At 39.8% G+C, this 23,971-nt stretch overlaps 1 protein-coding gene across 1 annotated transcript in view; it reads left to right on the top strand.

The window, feature by feature from the left end:
• The window catches only part of LOC126095291 (ubiquilin-1), a 105,154-nt gene that overhangs the window by 58,743 nt on the left and 22,440 nt on the right, over nt 1–23,971 (top strand). The window contains exons 7-8 of the mRNA XM_049910073.1: nt 2,685–2,839; nt 21,378–21,597. Of these exons, the coding sequence (XP_049766030.1) occupies nt 2,685–2,839; nt 21,378–21,597 (375 nt within the window). The remainder of the gene's footprint in view (nt 1–2,684; nt 2,840–21,377; nt 21,598–23,971) is intronic.

Raw genomic sequence — 23,971 nt, 5'->3', positions numbered from 1 at the left:
CTTCATTTAACCATACAGTAAAGCTGCATGCCCTTGGGAAAAATTACGGCTGTAGTTTCCCCTTGCTTTGAGCCGTTCGCAGTACCAGCACAACAAGGCTGTTTTGGTTAGTGTTTCAAGGGCAGAGCAGTCAATCATACAGACTGTTGCCGCGGCAACTACTGAAACGGCTGCTGCCCCTCTTCAGGAACCACACGTTTGTCTGGCCTCCGTTGTGGTTGCAACTTCCTATCTGTATTGCTGAGGCACGCAAGCCTCTCCAACAATGGTAAGGTCCATGGTTCATGGGGGGCATTTAATCAGGTAATCTGGTAAAAATCCAGGATTTTTCTTTCATGTCAGTGTATACGCCCTGTTGGTGGTTCTTTCCCAACATAGCTATTACAGTTTACATTTATAATACCAATGCTTCTGAAGTCTATCCTCATCCTCTGCTTGACCTGCATCCTTTGAAACAGAACCCGTGTTTGCATTTTCCCTGAGACCCTAACGCCCAGTCCACTTCACATTACCCAGTTAGTCACCATCTGTATGTAATGGACCCCTCACCTCTTAAGCAGATCCTAATTCCTCTCCATCCTATGGTGAAAGTCAAGGAAATTGCAGTCTTTAAGTCACAGAACCATCTGAGCCTCTGATTCAGACCCTCCACATAGCTCTACCAAAGGTCCACAATTTGTCTGTCAGTGATGCTATATGTGGGTAGCTCTGGCTTCATCTTGGAAGCAAAACTGGTTGAGCCACCAGAAACATGAATCTCTTTTGATCCAAAATGGCTCATATCATTAGTACTGGCAGAGCCACTTCCTGCTGATGGCTGCACCCTGTGCTCTTTGTGTCATCTGAAGGAACTGTTGTTCATCTGAGATCATTTCCCTCAGTATACACTGAGTCACAATTATCTTCCCCTGATTGGCAGTCATATTCCTAAGGGGCTCCACCATATGCCCAAATTGGAGTTCCCAACTACCAATAATCCCACCCACTGTTAATGCCCAGCTCTTTGAGACGAAGGGGGTTCCAGTGGAACAGAAAAAAATGACTGCAGCTGACTCAGGATTATTATCAGCTGCAGATAGCTCCTGAAACCTGTTTGTCAGACATACTGTGGAGGCTTCGCTATCAGTTCCCCAGAAAGTCTTTTGCCAGCTGGTACACCCTGGCATATACAACCTCCTATTCGCTCACTGGTGAAGGTTCAATTTCAATGCAGGCAGTAATTAGGCCCACCATAATAGTAGACCAATTGGTGGACACATGTGACTTGCTGGTTGTCCCTTGGATCACTACATTCAGCCCCTCACAATGACACCCATAGGCAGCAGCCTTAAGCTGCATGACCAAAGCAAGCACTGCCTGGTGCTGTGAGTGAACTGCGTCCAACTCAAGATGCATCTGAATGCAGCATTCACCAGCCCTGTCCATACTGAAGATGGTGGAAAATGAACCACTCTCCTGGTGCTGCTAGTTCAAAATTCAATGACTGACTAAGCCCAGTACAACGGCTGCTGGCTGATGATAGCAGCAATGCACATGGTGTAAACCTGTACTACAAAGTTTCTAAAGTGCAAGACTATATCTCGAAATACACAAACAAGCAAGAAATTTACAATTAAACTACAAAAGTATGTAGACAATTCTAAATAAGTAACTCACTTTTATTTAGAAGCCCATAAAATGAACACGAAAATGAACTGCTTTCCTTTTGCTGTTCTCTTAGAAGTCAGAGACAGGCGTAATGGTTCATCATTAATTCTCAACAGAATTACAGTTAATCACCGTTCACGATAGCAAATATTCACTTCCTCCTTCCCCGTTCCCAAATCCTAGCCTGAGCTGTCTTCTATTGTTTGTGGATTGTGAAATAGTATACACATTGGAGTCTCACATGAGAGGAATAAGGTTCAAATCCCTCTCCAGGTATCCATAATTTGCTTTTGTATGGTTTCCGTAAATGAGTCAAGACCAAGACAGTTCCTTTGAAAATACCACAGTCTCTTTTTTTGCCCACCCTTATCCAGTTAGATCTTGATTACCTTGTTGATGAGTGTTTGAACCCCAGTACTTTTTTCCTTCTAATGGCATCACATCCATGTGACTACTGACAAAAGTACAGTACCACTGTCGGGAAGCTGCTAACAACACTTGGATGCAGTAACTGAGGCTGATCAGGGCACATTGCTGAAAAGCACTGACCGGAATGAGAGAGATTGTAATGTTAACTTTTTATCATACAACAAAACTTCCATTCATTAGAAAATCATTTACATAAATCTCTTTTCAAGTAGCCCTCATCAAGTACTACTTTGATCCAAAATAAGCAGACATATGGATAACCTTTCCCATTGTATCTAATTGAAAACACACTTGAAACCTTACAAATTGTGGAGACAGTGCAAGATTCTTGTTCGCAAAGATTGATCAGTTAAAAATGCTTAAAAGAAATTGCCAGAATGCTGCACAATTGCATTTCTGTCAGTTTAGTTTCTCTTGAAAAGTTAATAAAATTTCAGGCTGCATCTTGAGTGTCATTTTCGTGTAATATAAATGATGATAAAATTTAAGTAGCTGCCATGCTGCTATTATTTAAACAGTGAGACACATGACTATTACTTTCATTGGTTTACTTTCTCTTAATAAATAGTCTGGTACACTTATGTGGTCTGTCTCTGTATAAATTTCAGGACCAGATACGGCGGATGCTACCAAACTTTCTACAGCAGTTGCAAAATCCTGAAATCCATAATCTGATGTCAAATCCCCAGGCATTAAATGCATTGCTTCAAATACAGCAGGGAGTAGAACAGTTACGTAATATTGCGCCTGGTTTTGTTAACAGGTTTGTAACGTAAAGCATTGTTTTGTTTACACTTAAATCTGTAATCTATGTACACTACTTCTTTTGCTCTGAAAATATATTTTCAATGCTACTTATTTAGCATTAAAGTCATTCTAAACACATGAAACGTTTGTAGATTCAGGTGTTTGAAGGCTTTGTGTAGAACATTGGAAGTGCCAGTTTTGGTAAGTAGCATATCGTATGAATAATTTTGGGAAAGTGGGAAGTAGCAGAGTTGATAGATCAGGTGACAAAATGAAATTATTATGCCTTTCAGAATTTGGATGAGGGTATTTTTGCTGTACAGAATTAGAGGACAAACGTACAACTACAGAACCTAAAATGTAGCACCTTTTTTTTTTGCGAATGATAGTAGCATCTGTTTATGGCATAGTATGCTTCTATTTTACATAAAGTTTGGCATGCTGCGTGGCTTAAGACAAAGTTGATTGTAAAAGAGAGGAAAAAAAGAAAAGAAAAAACTTATTGAAGATGAAATAATAATAAAAGGGAATAAATAATTTTCATTCTCTATAATAATAGCTTTTTGAGGGAATAGTTGTTTCTACAGAAACTTCAACAGTTTTTTCAGAAAAAGTTTCCTTTTTTTCGGCTGTATTGACATTTTCAATAAATGATTGTTCTGTCAATAAGCAGCAGCAGTTTTTTGCTGGTGGGCAGAGTGCTTCTCTGATTTACAGTGGTTCTTGACAAAGATTTTGAATCTGTACTTACAAGTGTCGATTAACATATTGTAGAGCCCTTGCATGGGTCATGCAACCCATACTCTGACATCGCTACAGATAGACCCAATGAGGTACATAGGGTGGAAGTATAACTGGAAATAACTTAGTTGTGCTTTACAGGAAGACTCTTGATGTGGTCACAGTAGTGCAGACACTACAGTATAGCGAAGGGGCATGAGCATAAAGAAACGAGAACTTCGAATGCTCGATAGGTGAGGAGTAGTGTGGTGGTAACAGGCCCTACTTCCCTCTTGCAGGCCAAAAAGTCTACACAGTGTTCTTTGTTTCTGCGAAAGCAGACTTTCTACATGGACCCCCTGATCCACGGACCCCCTGATCCCTTGGGGTGTCGTGAGAATAGCACTTGAACCCTGTGATGTACCAGGATTAGTGTCCAAGCTCATTTTAAGAAAATAATCAGCTGAACACAAAGCAAAGCAGAGTGCACCAAACATTTGGTAATGGCTATGCTGGCTGCGGTTGGAAATTTGCCAGTTTCTTATGAAACATAGTACAAAATAACCCACACCTAAAACTGCCATGTTATAGTGTCCACAGTTTTGCATAATGTCAGCTTCAGCTAGCAGACACACAAATGCATTTCTTTGTTCTAAAATTTTAAGCATTATGGCCTACATTGCCAAATGTGTATTTTATAGTACCAATTCAACTGTCCACTGTTCGTAATATGACATGAGTGTAACATATGAACACAGTGATATGTTGTGCATAGGTGTGCACTTTATTTTGGAAATGCTTTCTTACTCTGATTCTCTTTCCAAATTGGGCTTCACCAGATGATATGCAATACCAGTAACTGAAAACAGGTTACTTTTCAATATTTGTATACAAAAAAAACAAAGCTATTTCAAATTATGCCTGATGAAACAATTCATCTGGGTGTGGTTCACTGCGCCGGCCGCTGTGGCCGAGTGGTTCTAGGTGCTTCAGTCCAGAACCACACTGCTGCTGTGATTGCAGGTTCGAGTCCTGCCTCAGGCATGGATGTGTGTGATGTCCTTAGTTTAGTTAGGTTTAAGTAGTTCTAAATTCTAGGAGACTGATGACCTCAGATGTTAAGTTCCATAGTGCTTAGAGCCATTTGAACCATTTTGTGGTTCACTGCAAAATAGCATTTATTACACAAATTCACATTTTTGCATTTTCATGCAGAATTTGCATCTATATTCACGTTTATTACAAATGTGAATTTTTCTAGTCCCTAGGTGTAACAGATGTAAAAAAAAAAAAAAAAAAATCTGGATGAGGGGAAAATTTTAAGCTAAATAATGAGTAAATAAAGATGCTGCAGTTCCAGTTTTAATTCACAGGTGTTGGCATAACATATTCATAGTGCTTTCTTCAGGTTTAAAATATGCCTTACACAATGAGGTGCCTTGCAAGAGCCAGTTGACCTACAGCAGAAGAGATAAAGCTGCTCACAAAATTAAGACATGTTCATTGCCACTATTTTGTGTAAACTGTTCAGTTTTTTTTGTTCTTACCTTGAGTTTACATTATGTGGCTTTGCATTACCACCTGTATTATGTAATAAGAAAAAACTGTTTTGAATGACAGGCAGAAACTATATCCAATAATTTTAACTGCAAACATAAAAAAATATAAGAGCTGCAAATCCAGAAGATTAATGTTTCGTGGCCCAGCCAGGTAAATATGGGAACACCTTAATGAAACTTCAGAATACAAACCTCAAAATACAGTTCAACAAAAGCTATCTAAGTCATGATATAGTTCCAGACTATGTAAAGAACTCTGTGAACAGCATGTCATGTGCACCAAGTAAACTGGAAAGGAAAATGGAGATTATGCAGCTCAAACATGAAATTGGGGAACTGTATGCAAAAACAGTTGCACAACAACGAACTTCAAAAAATAAAGAAAATAATACAAGAAAAATGGCAGAAACATAAACAGCACAAGCATACCTGCTACACTCATCAAATCCATGTCAGACTCGTCACCCTAACTGGCATTAAACTCATAAAACAGGATAAAAGCCTACTGGAAAAAGGACCAAAACACAACATTGAGAAACACTTATCACACAAAACAATAGAAGATCTCCTAACAGAATCTGAACACTTTATAACAGAACAAGAAAGGTGGAGTACCCCAAATTTTAATGCATTCATAAATTTTTAGATTTAAATAAATTTGAGTGTGTGAAATTAATAGCATCTGCTGTATAACAGTTATGTTTATTGACAAGTTTACAACTACAGCCACTGCTAATAATAATAATAATAATAATAACAGCAGTGATGATGAAACTTCCTGGCAGATCAAAACTGTTTGCCGGGCCAAGACTCGAACTTGGGACCTTTGGAAGGTGGGATATGAGGCACAGGCGGAATTGAAGCTGTGAGGACGGGTCATGAGTCTTAGCTCACTTATTTGTTACATAGTTTAATTCTTAATTTCTTTGCATGTTTTTGGTATTTGCATTGTTTAATTCATAAATTTCGCGCATATTATAGTATTTGAGAGTTGTAGCATTGCGTTTTAGTACCTGAATAGTGTAAAATCGCGTAGTCTCCTTCCGCTGCCGAGCAGTGTGTCAGCAGTGCGCAAGTAGCAGCATTACTGCATTTACTAGGCAATCTTGTATTTTAATAACCGTTTAAATTTTGTGTCGAATTGTTTGTGCTCTCTGTAGATTAGTTCAGATGTTCTTTGCACAATAGTTTTTAGCATGGATAGGGACTGCAACTGCTGTGTTCGAATGCAGGCTGAGTTGGCATCCCTTCGCTCCCAGCTTCAGGCAGTGTTGGCTTCGGTCACACAGCTTGAGGCTGTTGCCAATGGCCATCACTGTGGGGGTCCGGATGGGGGTTTGTCGGGGACGGCCAGCTTGTCCCACGCATCCCCCGATCGGACTAAGACTGTGGCTGCCTGGAACACTGCCCACATTGAGGCTGATCCCTCACCTGTGGTAGAGTGGGAGGTCGTCTCGAGGTGTGGCAGGGGGCGAAAGACATTCCGGAGGGCTGAACGGAAGGCCTCTCCAGTTTGTCTGACAAACCGGTTTCAGGCTCTGTCTCAGGCTGATACTGATCTTCGGCCAGACATGGCTGAATACTGATCTTCGGCCAGACATGGGTGCATACTGATCTTCGGTCAGACATGGCTGCTTGTCCTGTTCGAGAGGTTGCCCCTCAGTCTGCAAGATCCGGGTGGTCGCAGAGGGTGGGCTTACTGGTAGTTGGGAGCTCCAACGTCAGGCGCGTAATGGGTCCCCTTAGGGATATGGCAGCAAGAGAGGGGAAGAAAACCAGTGCGCACTCCGTCTGCACACCAGGGGGAGTCATTCCAGATGTGGAAAGGGTTCTTCCGGATGCCATGAAGGGTACAGGGTGCACCCATCTGCAGGTGGTCGCTCATGTTGGCACCAATGATGTGTGTTGCTATGGATCGGAGGAAATCCTCTCTGGCTTCTGGCGGCTATCTGATTTGGTGAAGACTGCCAGTCTCGCTAGTGGGATGAAAGCAGAGCTCACCATCTGCAGCATTGTTGACAGGACTGACGGCGGACCTTTGGTACAGAGCCGAGTGGAGGGTCTGAATCAGAGGCTGAGACGGTTCTGCGACCGTGTGGGCTGCAGATTCCTCGACTTGTGCCATAGGGTGGTGGGGTTTCGGGTTCCGCTGGACAGGTCAGGAGTCCACTACACGCAGCAAGCGCGGCTACACAGGTAGCAGGGGTTGTGTGGCGTGGACTGCGCGGTTTTTTAGGTTAGATGGCCTCGGGCAAGTACAGAAAGGGCAGCAGCCTCAAAGGGTGTGGGGCAAAGTCAGGACATGCGGGGGCCAAACAGCTATCGGTATTGTAACTGTAAACTGTTTGAAGCTGCATTGGTAAAGTACCGAAACTTCAAGCGCTGATAGAAAGCACCGAAGCTGAAATCGTTATAGGTACAGAAAGCTGGCTGAAGCCAGAGATAAATTCTGCCGAAATTTTTACAAAGGTACAGACGGTGTTTAGAAAGGATAGATTGCATGCAACCGTTGGTGGAGTGTTTGTCGCTGTTAGTAGTAGTTTATCCTGTAGTGAAGTAGATGTGGATAGTTCCTGTGAATTATTATGGTTGGAGGTTACACTCAGCAACTGAGCTAGGTTAATAGTTGGCTCCTTTTACCAACCTCCCGACTCAGCAGCATTAGTGGCAGAACAACTGAGAGAAAATTTGGAATACATTTCACATAAATTTTCTCAGCATGTTATAGTCTTAGGTGGAGATTTCAATTTACCAGATACAGACTGGGACACTCAGATGTTTAGGATGGGTGGTAGGGACAGAGTATCGAGTGACATTATACTGAGTGCACTATCTGAAAATTACCTCGAGCAATTAAACAGGGAACCGACTCGTGGAGATAACATCTTGAACCTACTGATAACAAACAGACCCGAACTTTTCGACTCTGTAAGTGCAGAACAGGGAATCAGTGATCATAAGATCATTGCAGCATCCCTGAATATGGAAGTTAATAGGAATATAAAAAAAAGGGAGGAAGGTTTATCTGTTTAGCAAGAGTAATAGAAGGCAGATTTCAGACTACCTAACAGATCAAAACGAAAATTTCTGTTCCGACACTGACAATGTTGAGTGTTTACGGAAAAAGTTCAAGGCAATCGTAAAATGCGTTTTAGACAGGTACGTGCCGAGTAAAACTGTGAGGGACGGGAAAAACCCCCCGTGGTTCAACAAAAAAGTTAGGAAACTACTGTGAAAGCAAAGAGAGCTTCACTCCAAGTGTCAACGCAGCCAAAACCTCTCAGACAAACAGAAGCTAAACGATGTCAAAGTTAGCGTAAGGTGGTCTATGCGTGAAGTGTTCAGTGAATTCGAAAGTAAAATTCTATGTACCGACTTGACAGAAAATCCTAGGAAGTTCTGGTCTTATGTTAAATCAGTAAGTGGCTCGAAACAGCATATCCAGACACTCCGGGATGATGATGGCATTGAAACAGTGGATGACACGCGTAAAGCTGAAATACTAAACACCTTTTTTCAAAGCTGTTTCACAGAGGAAGACCGCACTGCAGTTCCTTCTCTAAATCCTCGCACAAACGAAAAAATGGCTGACATCGAAATAAGTGTCCAAGAAATAGAAAAGCAACTGGAATCACTCAACAGAGGGAAGTCCACTGGACCTGACAGGATACCAATTCGATTCTACACAGAGTACGCGAAAGAACTTGCCCCTCTTCTAACAGCCGTGTACCGCAAGTCTCTAGAGGAACGAAAGGTTCCAAATGATTGGATAAGAGCACAGGTAGTCCCAGTCTTCAAGAAGGGTTGTCGAGCAGATGCGCAGAACTATAGACCTATATCTCTGATGTCAATCTGTTGTAGAATTTTAGAACACGTTTTTTGCTTGCGTATCATGATGTTTTTGGAAACCCAGAATCTACTCTGTAGGAATCAACATGGATTCCGGAAACAGCGATCGAGTGAGACCCAACTCGCTTTATTTGTTCATGAGACCCAGAAAATATTAGATACAGGCTCCCAGGTAGATGCTATTTTCCTTGACTTCCGGAAGGCGTTCGATACAGTTCCGCACTGTCGCCTGATAAACAAAGTAAGAGCCTAAAGAATATCAGACTAACTGTGTGGCTGGATTGAAGGGTTTTTAGCAAACAGAAAACAGCATGTTGTTATCAATGGAGAGACGTCTACAGACGTTTAAAGTAACCTCTGGCGTGCCACAGGGGAGTGGTAGGGGACCATTGCTTTTCACAATATATATAAATGACCTAGTAGATAGTGTTGGAAGTTCCATGCAGCTTTTCGCAGATGATGCTGTAGTATACAGAGAAGTTGCAGCGTTAGAAAATTGTAGCGAAATGCAAGATGATCTGCAGTGGATAGGCACTTGGTGCAGGGAGTGGCAGCTGACCCTTAACATAGACAAATGTAATGTATTGCGAATACATAGAAAGAAGGATCCTTTATTGTATGATTATATGATTGCGGAACAAACACTGGTAGCAGTTACTTCTGTAAAATATCTGGGAGTGTGCCTATGGAATGATTTGAAGTGGAATGATCACATAAAATTAATTGTTGGTAAGGCGGGTGCCAGGTTGATATTCATTGGGAGAGTCCTTAGAAAATGTAGTCCATCAACAAAGGAGGTGGCTTACAGAACACTCGTTCGACCTATACTTGAGTATTGCTCATCAGTGTGGGATCCGTACCAGATCGGGTTGACGGAGGAGATAGAGAATATCCAAAGAAGAGTGGCGCGTTCTGTCACAGGGTTATTTGGTAACCGTGATAGCATTACGGAGATGTTTATCAAACTCAAGTGGCAGACTCTGCAAGAGAGGCGCTCTGCATCGCGGTGTAGCTTGCTCGCCAGGTTTCGAGAGGGTGCATTTCTGGATGAGGTGTCGAATATATTCCTTCCCCCCTACTTATACCTCCCGAGGAGATCACGAATGTAAAATTAGAGAGATTCTAGCGCACACGGATGCTTTCAGACAGTCATTCTTCCCGTGAACCATACGTGACCGGAACAGAAAATGGAGGTAATGACATTGGCACGTAAAGTACCCTCCGCCACACACCGTTGGGTGGCTTGCGGAGTATATATGTAGATGTAGATGTAAATGTAGATGCTTGGGTAGCTCAGATGGTAGAGCACTTGCCCACGAAAGGCAAAGATCCCGATTCCAAGTCTCGGTCCAGCACGTAGTTTTAATCTGCTGGGAAGTTTCATATCAGCACAAGTCCGCTGCAGATTGAAATTTCATTCTGGAAACGATGGTGGTGGTGGTGATGGTATATTAATAATGATAATGATGATAATAATAATAATAATAATAATAATAATAATAATAATAAGTTGACATTATACCAATTATACTATCAACTACAGGAGTCATACCACACAACATCCACCAGTACATCAACGCAATACAGCTACATCCAAACTTATATATACAACTACAGAAATCTGTAATTATTGATACATGTTCAATTACCCGAAAGTTCCTAAATGCAATGTAACATATACCGTACAGTTAAAAGGAAGTCTCGCTTGATCAAGGTCCGCGTCACTTTCCATTTTTGACCAGACATAATGTCTGAGAAAAGAAAGAAAGATGATAATAATAATAATAGTAATAATAATACGCATAGCTTACCTGCCAAAGATATAATTGTTGTGGAATTTTGTTGTTTTATACATAATTAAGTACAGTTTAGGGCAATAACAAAATAACATGAAAGCTTTTGCAGCTCACCACTTCACATTTTTGAGTAAATGGGAGATTTTGTACTTTTCCATTTTTTTGGACAAATGTACAGGATTTCTAACAGATATATTAGTTAACAAATTTACTTCTGGGCTGAAAATCAGATATTCTTACACTGTACTCACCCAACTACTAGTGCTAACTGTACATTTCCTGGTTAAATGTTCGCTTGTAGTCGAGCTTATTTGATTTCATCTCTCTCAAAGGATCTGTTCTTGGAGGCCCTAGTTCCTTTGTGGCTATTTTTCCCTGGCAATTTACTCCTCTGTTCCCAGAATGAGATTTTGACTCTACAGTGTAATGCGTACTGATATGAAACTCCCTGGCAGATTAAAGTTGTGTGCTAGACCAAGACTTGAACTCTGGGCCTTTCCCTTTCGCGGGCAAGTGATCTACTGACTGAGCAAACCGATTCCTGCACAGTAAACAACCAACTCCAAACACAAAGTGCCATTTGTGGAGATGATTAAACCCAAGTAGTAATGTCTACCTACATGGTCACTTGACTAGAATGCAAATGAGGTGCCAAGATCCATAAGGACCTAAAGCACACCGCCATCGATTCCACTTTTAAGTGAGTATCAGAGAAACCAGTGATATAGCTTTTTGTAAATTTTCATGTACACCTGTACAATATGGGGTTACAGCACAGAAAAACCTGATGCACCATAAGATCAACAGCTTTCAGAAGCTTCAATTAATGCTACAATTTCACAATCAACAGTGATGTGCTTTAGGCCCTTCTGGTTCTCATTGCCTCAAATGGATTACTGGATGATAAGTCATAACTTAATAAACTATAACTCAATCAGAAACCCACAAAATAGGTTTACTGTCAGTACAACTTTAACACATACTGATAGCCAGTGTAATTTTACTATAGTGTATAGTGAGTGAATTGGCATATCTGATGAGTGTGCTATCACTAGCAGTGTTTATGCCGAGTGAATGGGGATAAGAGTCTCTGCAGTGTGCTACCAACTGGGGGCACTGACGTAAACTTCTGGTTGAGTGGCAAGGGCTAGCTGTGCACATAGTGAACCGTGCATTTTGTTTGTGAAATCTGTATGTATTTGGCCTGTAAGGCGATTACGTCACTGGAGTTGCATGTGCGCAAAAGCTCCTTAAAACATCACAACTGAAGATGTGCTCATGACCCTGATGCCAAGTTCCATGGAGTTGAGAGGGGCAGTAGTGCTGTATTCCAGCATCTGTGTTATGTTTACAGCATTCAAAGAAAAGTAAACAATAAATTCGCAAGGTGTCAAAAGTTAGGGTGTTCTTGTGCTCTTACACAGCACCTGCCTCTGGTGATTATGAATGAAAAGGAATACATAGATAAAACATTAGTGTTTCTGAAGGACAACAGCATCACCAAACTGGCCAGTGACCCAACAGCAAGACAGAGAAATATTCAGCAAGCACTGAAAAACAGTGAAAATACATTTTTGAAAGGCCTGATAAAAAAGAATGACACAAAAAATCTCTGAAGGCACTCACTCTGAAATCCCTACCAAAGGTGCACAAAGAACATACCTGTGTAAAACTGATCATCAGCTTCAGAAATGCTCCATCGTATCACCTAGCTCAACATACACAAATGTTACTAAATAAAATATACACTTTCGAAAACAACAGGCACCTAGAAGACTCAGTGGAACCAGTAGAGAGAATCAAGAACATTGACATACCAGACGCAGCAAGCCATATATCATTGATGTCACATCGGTATGCACTTGCCTTCCAGTAAAAGAAAAAAATCAGCACATCGCACAAAGACTAAAACAACAAGGAAATACACCAGACTCGCACATTAATTAAATAGCAACCATATTCAGGACCATAACAATGCAAAATTACTTCACATTCAACAAAGAATTTTATTCCCAACATGAAGGACACCGCCAATGGAATAATCAGTTAGTGGATCAACAGTTAGTGGCCTCCTAGCCAACATATTCACGAACAACCTAGAAAACAAGATTTTCATGCAAATAATAATAATAATAGTAATAATAATAAATACAAAGTTATGTGCTGTTACCATTATGTCAGTGACATAATATAGCTGACTGAAGACACACACACACACACACACACACACACACACACAATGAAACAATTAGTCATGTCAAAGTCACGTTTTTAAAAATCGTGGAATGTGTTAACTTGTGGAAAAAATTCACATTTACATTGTCTGGTTTGCAGATGACAAGCTATTAGTGCCAGACACCATATAGGTGGTCCTGCAAAACCATATAATATAAAGTCAAGGGAAGAAAAAATACAAAGAAAAACTGTCTTAAGGCCACATTTTGTTTGACTAGTTACAACCTAAAATATATTAACTTTTTACAGTATTTCAATAAAAAAAACCACTGATAATGGCACAGAGGTGACGAAACATGTTTGAGTAACAAGGAAAGCAATGTTTTGCATAAAAAGCATAACCTATATCCAATAATTGTAACTGCAAATGTGGAAACATTACAAGAGCTGTAAATCCAAAAGATGAATGTTCACATGGTAATTTCCATTTGCATCAGTGAACAAAAGAGTACAAAAGCCACTTCAGTGCATGCAGCTATGGAAATTGGCATAAACACATAAGAGTGTAAGTCCTTGCTATGCACTCAAATCCACAATCTTGCCATAACAGACAAATGCGGAAAACTTCAGTTGTGTGTGCTGCAAATTGTTAAGCCCTAATGTTCATCACTGAAGGGGAAAAATTATGTAAAGCCAAAAAAATCTTTAAACTTGTTTTATTTTGACATAATCTACATGGCTTCTTTTTCAAACTTATTTATCTTGTAGATCTGAAGATAGCTGCCAACAGCTGAAACTGGTAATTTTTTATTGATATTGTGTGTGATTGTGCCAGAAAATAAATTATTTTCAAAGTAAGTATTTGAATGATCATTGAGGTCTCCACTGTGACTTGAAATGTTATTCTTTCCAAAATCTTGGAAAGATTATTAAAACCAGTGACCAAATTGAATAAATTCTGCTTTAAGAAAAAGAAGAAAATCCTCCAAAGAAAAAGAAGAGGACCCTCCAGGGGATTATATGGATGTGGGGGCTAAATTGAGAGAACCAGTTCATTTAAGCTGCCAGTTAGAACAGTTCCCCATCTCAGCATGGAAAAAACCTCACCTCTAAAGTGGCTCCCAAACACAGTTGTTCATTGATGGGCCAAGGTTGCATGTGGAGTAATTAAGTCTCAAGGAAAAGCTCTTGTGGTTGTGTGTATACATGACTCAAAGCTTATTGACTCACCTTTACTAAGAGGCTGTAACCTCCACAGAAGGGATATCTCTTTGGGGAGGGAGAAAAAGAGGAGCAGCTGTCTTTGTTAGTGGTACATGTCACTCCTTACCTCACCTTGTCACTATCAGTGTAAAAGCAGTTACTATCATGGTGTATGTGCCAAGTAGCTTTACCCATTCTACCACCACACAGTGACATAGATGTGAAGAGGTACTACTCGACTAATAGAGCTCATGCACGTATTCCTTCAAGGGGGCTTCTGAACACATGTACTTCAGCACTACTATGTGATTAATCTACTCAATTGATCTCCTTGATATGCTCTCTGACCTTCAATGATACTGAATAAAATCTTGGTTTTCAAGTTGCATCAATTTGAATAAAATTCTTGAGCTTTTGATGGCTATCTCTGCCAGTCAGGAGTAAGATCCCTGGCTGTTGGGGCTGGCACGTTTCTCCACTTGAGTAGCCATGATTGTGGCCTCTCGCGCCATTAGAGATGGCTAAAATGATGTGTGCGCAGAAGGTGAGTTGAGCAGCTCATAGAGGCTCTGGCCTGCCACGGGATGCCAGGTGGTGCGAGGGGCTGGAGCCACATTTGAAACTGGTGCTCCCGCCTCCCTTCAAGTGTCAAGCAAGCATCCGCCTTTGCTTATCCAAAGCCCACCCCGTGCCCTACTAAGTGTGTACCCCTGGTCTCTGTTGAAATTGTTGCTGCTCATACTAATCCCAACCACCCCTTTTGTAACAGGATCCCAGTATGTTGATGCATGAGCCAAGATTATCAGTCTTCAAACTGTATTTTGTGTCTGTTTTCCAGGCAGTGCTCAGCTGTGGCCAACTTGACAAACACCCTCTGTTTCATATTTTGCTTGTGCTCGGTACAATGCTCTGCAACTGTGGAGATTGTCTGATCAACATAGATGCTGCCACATTCACAAGGGACACTAAACATACTAGGCACATGAAGAGCTGTGAAGAGGGAGCAGTGTATCTTGGGGTGGGCTAGAACACAGGTCCCAGTCCATGGCTCTCCAGCACATGTCTTAACTTGCTGCTCAGTGCCCCACAGTATGACAGATAAATTAGGACATGTGCAATGTAGACATGGACTGGGACCAGTGTTCATGCCCACCCTGTGTGCCTGGTATGTATGGTGCTCTTGTAAATGTGGCAGCATCTATATAGGTCAGACAATTGCACCAAGCACAAGATTCATATGAAAGAAGGGAGTTTGACAAGTTGGCCTCAGCTGAGCATTGCCTGGAAAACAGACCCAAAATACAGTTTGAAAACACAAGAGTCTTGGCTCTTGCATCAACATAATGGGATCCCGTTATAAAAGAGGCAGCTTGTATCAGAATGAACAGCAACAATTTCAACAGAGATCAGGGGTACACACTTAGTAGGGCATGGTGGAGAGTTTTGGATGTTGAAAGGAAGTAACGACGGATGCTTGATACTTGAAGGGAGGCAGGAGCAGCAGTTTCAAATGTGGCACTGACCCCTTGTGCCACCTGATGTCACTCAGTCCTGTGGTGAGCCAGAGGCATTACGAGCTGCCCAACTCACTTTCCATGCACATGTTGTTTTGGCCCTCGCTGATTGGTGGTAGAGGCCACACTTGTTGACTATATAAGTAAAAAAACCGTGCCAGCCCTGACAGTCAGTGGTATTGCTCCTGATGATGGTGGTGGATGTGGCAATCGAAAGCTTGAGAATTTTTTTTTATTTGATATGGCTTGAAAACTGAGAAGAGTTTATTCAGACATGCTGCCGTGAAAGACTCAGAGGACTTCGCTGATACATACCCACAGGACCTGGCCAGTGATCTTCACTCCAGTGACCAGTTACCAATCTTGATACTGTTGCCAGAGAGAGTAGTGGCTGGAAGAAAGCCATCGAGTAAGTAACAAAACTAACTAGAAGCTCTGCAACCATCTTGCTGTGGTTAAATATCATGTCAGCATCCAGAATGGGTAGATCCCACTCCAACCTGAATTTCTGCATGGTCTTTAACGATTTTGTCAGTAGGATGTTAAACTCCAATATTCTTCATGCCCTTACATTGTGTCAGTGATGTCCTATCTGATAGTTTTATATAAAAGGACAGTGCCACTCATAGTAATGTTGTGTTACCATGTTTTTAATGACTACAGATAGTATTACATTCACAGTAGATGGCCCACATTCAGTGCTGTTGCCTTCGATACAAATTCAAAATTTCCATTTCATCTCCCAGCAGTATGACAAGTATGTGCAAGCTGCAGATGATAATGAGGCTCAAGAAATGGGCACTAAACAATAATTTTACATTTTTGGTAGAAAGAAAATGTGTGTTGTTACTAGCTGTTCCTGTCGTTCATTGCAGTCTACTGTTAGGGGATTAGACAGCCCTAAGGGCCATCAGGACTAGCCCAGTCCTGAGCTCATTTCCAGTTTCTGTACTAAGGCTGATGAGCTGCCACTCCCCATCAGGTGTCAGTTCATCAAGTTGTAACAAACATCCAAAATATGTTTTTGACAGTGTGACATCCAGGTTGGAATATCAGTGATATTTTAAAAAGGATAGATTGCTACTAACCGCAAAGGTGATATGTTGAGTTGCAAACAGGCACAACAAAAATACTGTTACGCATTGAGATTTTGCTTAAGTCTTGAATGCGCGCACGTGACTGCTATCTCTAGCCACTCTGGCCAAATGCAGTTAAAGTAAGAGTAAATCACTGGCTTGGCAAGTAGATCAGACTGGCTTCTTCTCCTTTCTTTCTTTCTTTTTTTTTTTTTTTTTTTTTTTTTTTTTTTTTCACAAATTTTAGAAAACAAAGTGCTCCAAATGTTATTTTAAATATTTGTTTCACAGTATTGTAATGTGTATTATAACTGCAACAAAGAAAGTCAAAACAGATTGAGTCCCTTGGCTACTTAGAATTTCCCTCATTGTGTTTCCAGGATATATTCACAAGGTACCCACATAGGGCATAATATTATTAGTTGTATATGTTCTTGACATCACAGAACCAGATGAGTGGGCATCACTAATGGAAGAAATTCCTCATATGCCCTAATTCTCTTAATGTTACTGGAGTTTAGTAAATGTTTTCAGTTTTCAGCAAATAGAGTGCTCCAAAACATAGAAGGTACACTTTTCTTGCTACAACAATGGGGAAATATTCTTCTGGGACCAGGACACATGCAGATAATGGAAAATAAGTAAGCTGATATTAGTCAAGGATAAGTGTGGAAGAGACAGGGTTGAACTACATGTTGCTCCTCTGCTGGCTTTAATTTAACTGTTGATGTAGGTCATGAATTAGTGGGAGGAAGAGTGATTGGAAATGAGATACAGCAAGCTGTGGGTGGTGAACACAATGGCCTGGTCTTTGCTTTTCTGCTTCCAGTCACAGAGGCGAGATGTCGGTCACCTGCCCCATTAGAGAATACACTCCCTGAGCAATGGCTTTCTGATCCAGTGAGAGTAACCAGTCATTTGTGATGCCTCTGGTGTACAAATATGTGTGTCACATTTTAATGGCGTATTTGATTTTCTTATGAAAGGATGTCAGTAAAATGCAGTGGGCATCTGCACATTATATCAGCTCACAAAGAGGTAAATGTTTTAGTTTTGTTTATTTTCTGGACTCCAGCCTAAGCTTTTATGTTGTTCATTTTGGTGTACTACAGAGCGGCTAGCTCATGCTTTTCTTCGTACGTTGTTAGTCATTCACATGTTTCTACTATGGCTTTTTAGCTTTTCCTTTTTGGCCTTTTAATTAATTAATTAATTTACTTTTTTACCTGATCAGTATACATTTTATTATTGCTGTAAGTGACATTTATGAGGTCAGTTTTAAACTTTGACTTTCTTTAAAGGCACGTACTTAAGTGAAGAGTTTGAACATTCAGGTGTCAGCTACTTATCATCTTCATCCTCCAAGGAGTGCTGGCATGTGATTCATTTTGAGTCAAGAAAACATTGTCCAAAAGAAAGCTCTTAAAGTGGAATGAAGGACAGTTTGTAGCGAGCTACAGTGAAACTAAGTAAAACTCCTTTTCAATGACTGTTTGAGACCCGGAAAATGTTTTCATAAACAGGGGTTTTCCTTAAATGGGATTTTTGCCAGAGTATGTGACAGGAGCAACCCAGAATCATAATTGAAGCATCCTTACGTGATACAAGTGCTATTTAATTAAAAAATAATCAATATTTTGTGCTGCAAATTTAATGCAGTAAATATATAATCATTACACTTCTCATAGAATACATTCTTTTAAAATCAAGAAGACTTCCTTGTTTTATCCTTTCAGCATATTGTTTTGAAAGAAGTCATCGCTCCAGTTGGTTGATATAAGTTAAATTGATTCCTCTACATTAAAAGATTTAAGGAAATTTCTGATGATATCAGCTCCTCGCACAGCAGCAGTGAAACTTGGAGCAACAGTCTCCTTTTCTTCTTCTTCTTCTTCTTCTTCTGCTTATTATTATTATTATTATTATTATTGATCATGTCACCACCAGCCCCTGCCTGAGTGTTCCTACACAAGTATGCACACATTTCACTTGCATCAATCTTGGATGGTGAAGTCAGGATGACATCATCAAAACAAAATCCTAGATGTCACATTCTCAGAAGTATCAGTAAATCCACTCTATTCTCCTTCTGGAAGAATGTAGTCTCCAACAGCAGCTGACATACTGCAACCAGTCTTCCTGAAAGAGTTTATCACAGCCTGTTAGGCTACAGAATTCCAGGCAGCAACAAATATAGGCATAGCCTGTAGAATCCTTTCTGTCAGGAATGAAACTGTCTTCAACACAACTGCTACTCTGGCTTCAACAGAACGTAGTTTGTTGCTCAGATCCATAGGCTGCAGTTGACTTGTAGTGTTGGGAGGAACACAACATTTACATTCCATAGAAATTGTTTCCTTTAGGCTGTGGAGGGCAGTTGTTGTCAATAATGAGTAAAATTTTCCTTCCTGCTGCACCCGTCCTACTATCTAAATGCCTGTAAAATCTCGTAAGGACTTCTAACCTCATCCTGACACTGCTGTTGTACTGATAAGTACAAAAAAACATTTTTAGGATTTCGAAAAACCAGGAAATTTTAAATTTTTGTATTATTAATGGAGGCAACTTTTCACTTCCATCACTATTTACACACATTAGCATTATCATCCTTTCTGTATTTATTTTTACTTCTGTGGAATTTTACTCCCTTAATGGAATATGATTTTGCAGGAGGTAAATTATAAAAGAATGCCAGTTTCATTAGCATTGAAAGTGTCTGAAGCTCATAATCCTGCATCGATCGAGGCATGTAATGTTCTTCCAGTAGTTTACACTTCCTGTGACCACCATCCTACCATCACACTTTCTGTATTTAAACTTCGAAACAACAGATTGACATTTTTAAAACATTCAACCAGCCATTTGATGCTCTGAAATTTTCGACACTGGTTTCAGGGAAATTTCATGAGCCTTCTCGTATGGTATGTTCCTTTTTACAGGAATGCTGCCACTTCTCATTCTTTGAAACCACTTTAAAAGAATTTTTTCCACATAATTGAATTTAGACATGTGAATGTTCTTCCATGTGGATCCATAGGAACTGTTAGCTTTGGCATTTAAGAACGCTTTCGTATTTTTTAGTATGCTGCACACTTAGACAGCACTAAATCATATTTGTTCGCCATGTTAGGAAGTTAAGATTGTCATTGACATCACGGATGATAGGGAGCTTTTACTAAGTTATAATCTTTCTACATTTGCAGGCTGTAACTCCACAGAAGTAAAATGAAAACTTTGACACTTCAATAGACAAACATCTACATTTTTGTACTTCGTAGGCTTGATGACTGTGACATCAGACCATATGACCTAACCTAACTAGGTATCTGTCGAGCGATTGAATAAATTTCCATTTACTGTGCTACATGACACAAAATATGACTAGTGTAAAACTGAAAGAAATCAGAAACTCACAGGGCATGTAAGAAATTGTGTAAAAACTAGATTTTAATTTGCAGAATCTTTCATGTTTAGTCTGTAAAAGTTGACTTTTTCTTGAAGTGGGGGAGGGGAATGACATTGTCTTTATGAGAGTTTCACCAGGACTGATGAAAATATTCGTTAAAAGATGGTTTTCCTTAAAAGTGGGTTTTGTTGATGGAGGGTGTTACTGTAGCTACTTTCATACCCAGATGTATCAGAGAGAAATCAGTGAATGATCATGTTAGAACAGTATGGAATGCTACCTATCTGTTCTAGACTATTCAAACTATTTGTATCAATTATTTCTCAAAACAAATGTGATTAAAACTAATAGCACATTTATATATCTTTTACACTATTGACAATAGTTATTTATGACTTAAGATGGTATCTGTGTACTTTGTCCTCCCCCCCCCCCCCCCCACACACACACACACATTTCTTCAGAAGATAACATTCACTGTCTTGGAAGAAGGAATGCCATTCTGGAAATTAGACTTATTGAGGTGGAGTGGTAACATGAATCTTGCTTCAAAAGAGAAGATAGTTTGAAATTGTGGCCCACTCCTAAGATGTATTTTTCACAGTGCCCACAGATCATTCCATCAGCTTTTTCACAAAAGATAACAAATAATTCTTATCTGCCCTTGTTAAAGCTAAGCTTGTTTTGTGCCCACATTGCTGTGTATGAAATATCACAAAGAAAAGAACTAAACACTTCAGTGTTGGCAGATTGATAGCAGTGCAAATTTTCAAAGTTCGTAAGTTGATGGAAGGCAACACAGAGTGTAAGGGGGCAAGACTAATCTAGCACCCTACTCATACCCATAAACAATTTGACAATCATCAATAATATGGGGCACAAGTAAACACTTAATGGAATATGATGGTCTTAATAACTGCTTTCTGGGTATTTCTGTCCATCAGACAGCAAATTTTAATCCATCAAATATAGTTTAAACATTAATTGGTAGTATATATTGAATAGTAAGTGTTTGGCAGAAGTATTCCAGTTTTCAAAAGTTTTGCACAAAAATGCATTTTAGTAAATGTTAGATTTGTAGGCTTGTTGCTGAAGTTGAATTGAAAGGCAGCTCTGGCCTGTTTTGAATTTTTCCACTTTGTACTTGTTATTTCATGGATTCAAGAACAAGATGCTATTGTAGCAGAATATAAACTGACCGTTTAACATATAAAGATACATTGTGCACAACAGTAAAATTTCAAATATGTGTGCAGTATGGGCATGACTGCACCTACAACATTGGGAGGTACTACTGCTGCCACGACGACTTCTTCTAGTGCTACTACCAGTTCACCTGCAACAGCAACAAACACTTCATCAGCAACAACTGCTACATCAACACCTACAAGCACCACGACCACTACCAGCTCCATTGCAGGAGATACTCAGGGAGCAAACCAACAGGATGTCTTCTCGCAGTTCATGGCTAGAATGGTATGTTCTTGTTGCAGTGGCAAATTGTTTTTATTAGCATATTTTATATGTGTATTTTATTTATTATAGAGTCATTGAAGGGTGCTATTGGATCAGTATTGTCTAGAGCAGACAATGGAGAATGTATCTTGGCTTGAGGAGTGTGGAAAGACGAGGATAATTGTGAGGACCATTTCTGTGAAATGCGAGGAGGTGGCTTTGAGGGAAAGAACAGGAGGAATTGAAAGCCCCAGCAGCAAATAGTCATGGGTAAATGGGGAAAAGTTAGGACTGTGGAAAAGAGATCCAAGGAAGGGGGAGAAAGTAGAAAATACAGGTTAAAAATTAAAAAGGGGAATTAAACAGAACTCATATTATTTTTTAGCCCATCTCATTCTTAATAATTCATTGGTATTGAATAAGTCAACTGTTTTATTTGGTATTGTCTATTGTGTTATTAAAAATAACTTTGTTAATTTTGCTATAAACATTTTGATTCCCAAAAGAAATATAAAGCTATCTAAACAAGTGACCAACAGTGCAATCTTTAGAACAACATTCAAAACTGTACCATGGACATTCTCATAAATGAGAGTGGAAATAATGTAAAACCGATGCAGTAGCCCATTTACTTGGTGCTTGCAGACATTTCACACACAGTGAAGAAAGTTCACTGACTCACTATAGAATAGGTATTAATAGCATTTGAAGAAATATTTCAACTATCTCAGTAACATACCACAATAAACACTAATATCAGGATATTTTCACTACGGAAGTGGAACATATTGTATCGTAATGCTGTCAAGACCACATAAAATTAATATAGCCAAATAGAGAAAAATAATAAAGGAGATTATAAAAATGGCAAAAATAAAAACTTAACAAACAAAGAACATGTTGGCATTAACAGGAAAGCAAATTAAGAACAAAATCCTAGTACCACTATAGCGTCAAAAGCAGGTGAGAGGGAGGAGGGGGAGGGGGGGGGGGAGAGAGAGAGAGAGAGAGACAGGATCGTGAGTGTGCTGTTGTTGGTTTTCTTTTTTTGGGGGGGTGGGGGTGGGGGTGGCAGAGCGGAGGGATACGAAGAATTTGTCCCACAAAATGTTTCCAGATCTGTGTGAAGAGTACAAATTAGCCCCCCCCCCCCCTTTCCAACACTCTCAAAACAAATCCTAAAACATCTGTAGAGGTGAAGGAAAACAAAAATCACTGAAAAGAATTAACCTCATATACCATATGAGAAATGAGTGTTATTTGAAACATAACTCGACTACTAGACATGCAAGTAACTTCACTGTTGTTTGATGCAGAGTATAGGTATGATTTTAACCCTGCCGGCTGTATAGTAAAACCATTAAAAGAAACTTCGTGGCAGATTAAAACTGTGTGCCGGACTGAGACGCGAACTCAGGACCTGTGCCTTTTGCGGGCAAGTGCTCTACCATCTGAGCTACCCAAGCACGGCTCACACCCCGTCCTCACAGCTTTATTTCTGCCAGTACCTTTACAGAAGCTCCAGGAGAGCTCCACCAGATTTGAAGGTGTAATAATTAAATTAGAATGTTATAGTATTAAAAACTATGAAATACCTCACACACAAACACAAAAAGTAACACTTTGACGACTCACACAAAGTGGGTAACTTCTTAAAAAATGTAGCTAATTCAGAAGCACATTAGTGCTGCCATTTCCACAGATGTTGCACAAGAACTATTTCCATGTTGTATGAGTATATAAGTACTGATGCTATCCTCACTATATGCAATATAAGAAATTACAGAAGCCATTAACATAAAATTTTTGTTGCAAACCATTGCAAGTAAACCACTAGACTCAGTGAATGAAAAATCAACAAAAGTGATGCATGAAAGAGCAGAAAGAGGCCTGATTGCAATGGCAGGAAGGAGAAGGTATGAACAAAAAAGGGATAACAGAAATATAAACCAAAGTAGTTACCGCCCTGGAATCAGTAAGACATAATTTTTACTCATTACAGAATTCTCATACACTTCTAAAAGTGAGAGATAACCATCAGTCCTTCAAGATAAAATAATTTTTCTGTCTCACCTATCAGAATTAGTTCTCATGGCATGAAATGTCTTGAAACTGACCAACTCATTTATATGAAAACAGTAATTTTAAAGTTTGCTCCCCCGACCTTCAGCCCCGCACACACCAGATAAATTTGTGGGCATGCTTGGTAATAATAATAATAATAATAATAATAATAATAATAAATCAGTTTATACGTGTATTAATAATCTGAAATTAAAGTACACCCAAAAAGATAGGAGAAAAGTGATAGATCAAAATATTTACAAGAAGTTTTCGGAAACTAAGAGCTATTGGCCATTTAAGAGCACAAAACATTGAAGTAAGTCGTGGATTT

Source organism: Schistocerca cancellata, chromosome 8 (genome assembly GCF_023864275.1).
Source record: "Schistocerca cancellata isolate TAMUIC-IGC-003103 chromosome 8, iqSchCanc2.1, whole genome shotgun sequence".
Classification (NCBI taxonomy): domain Eukaryota; kingdom Metazoa; phylum Arthropoda; class Insecta; order Orthoptera; family Acrididae; genus Schistocerca; species Schistocerca cancellata.
This window is presented reverse-complemented; position numbering and strand designations above follow the sequence as displayed.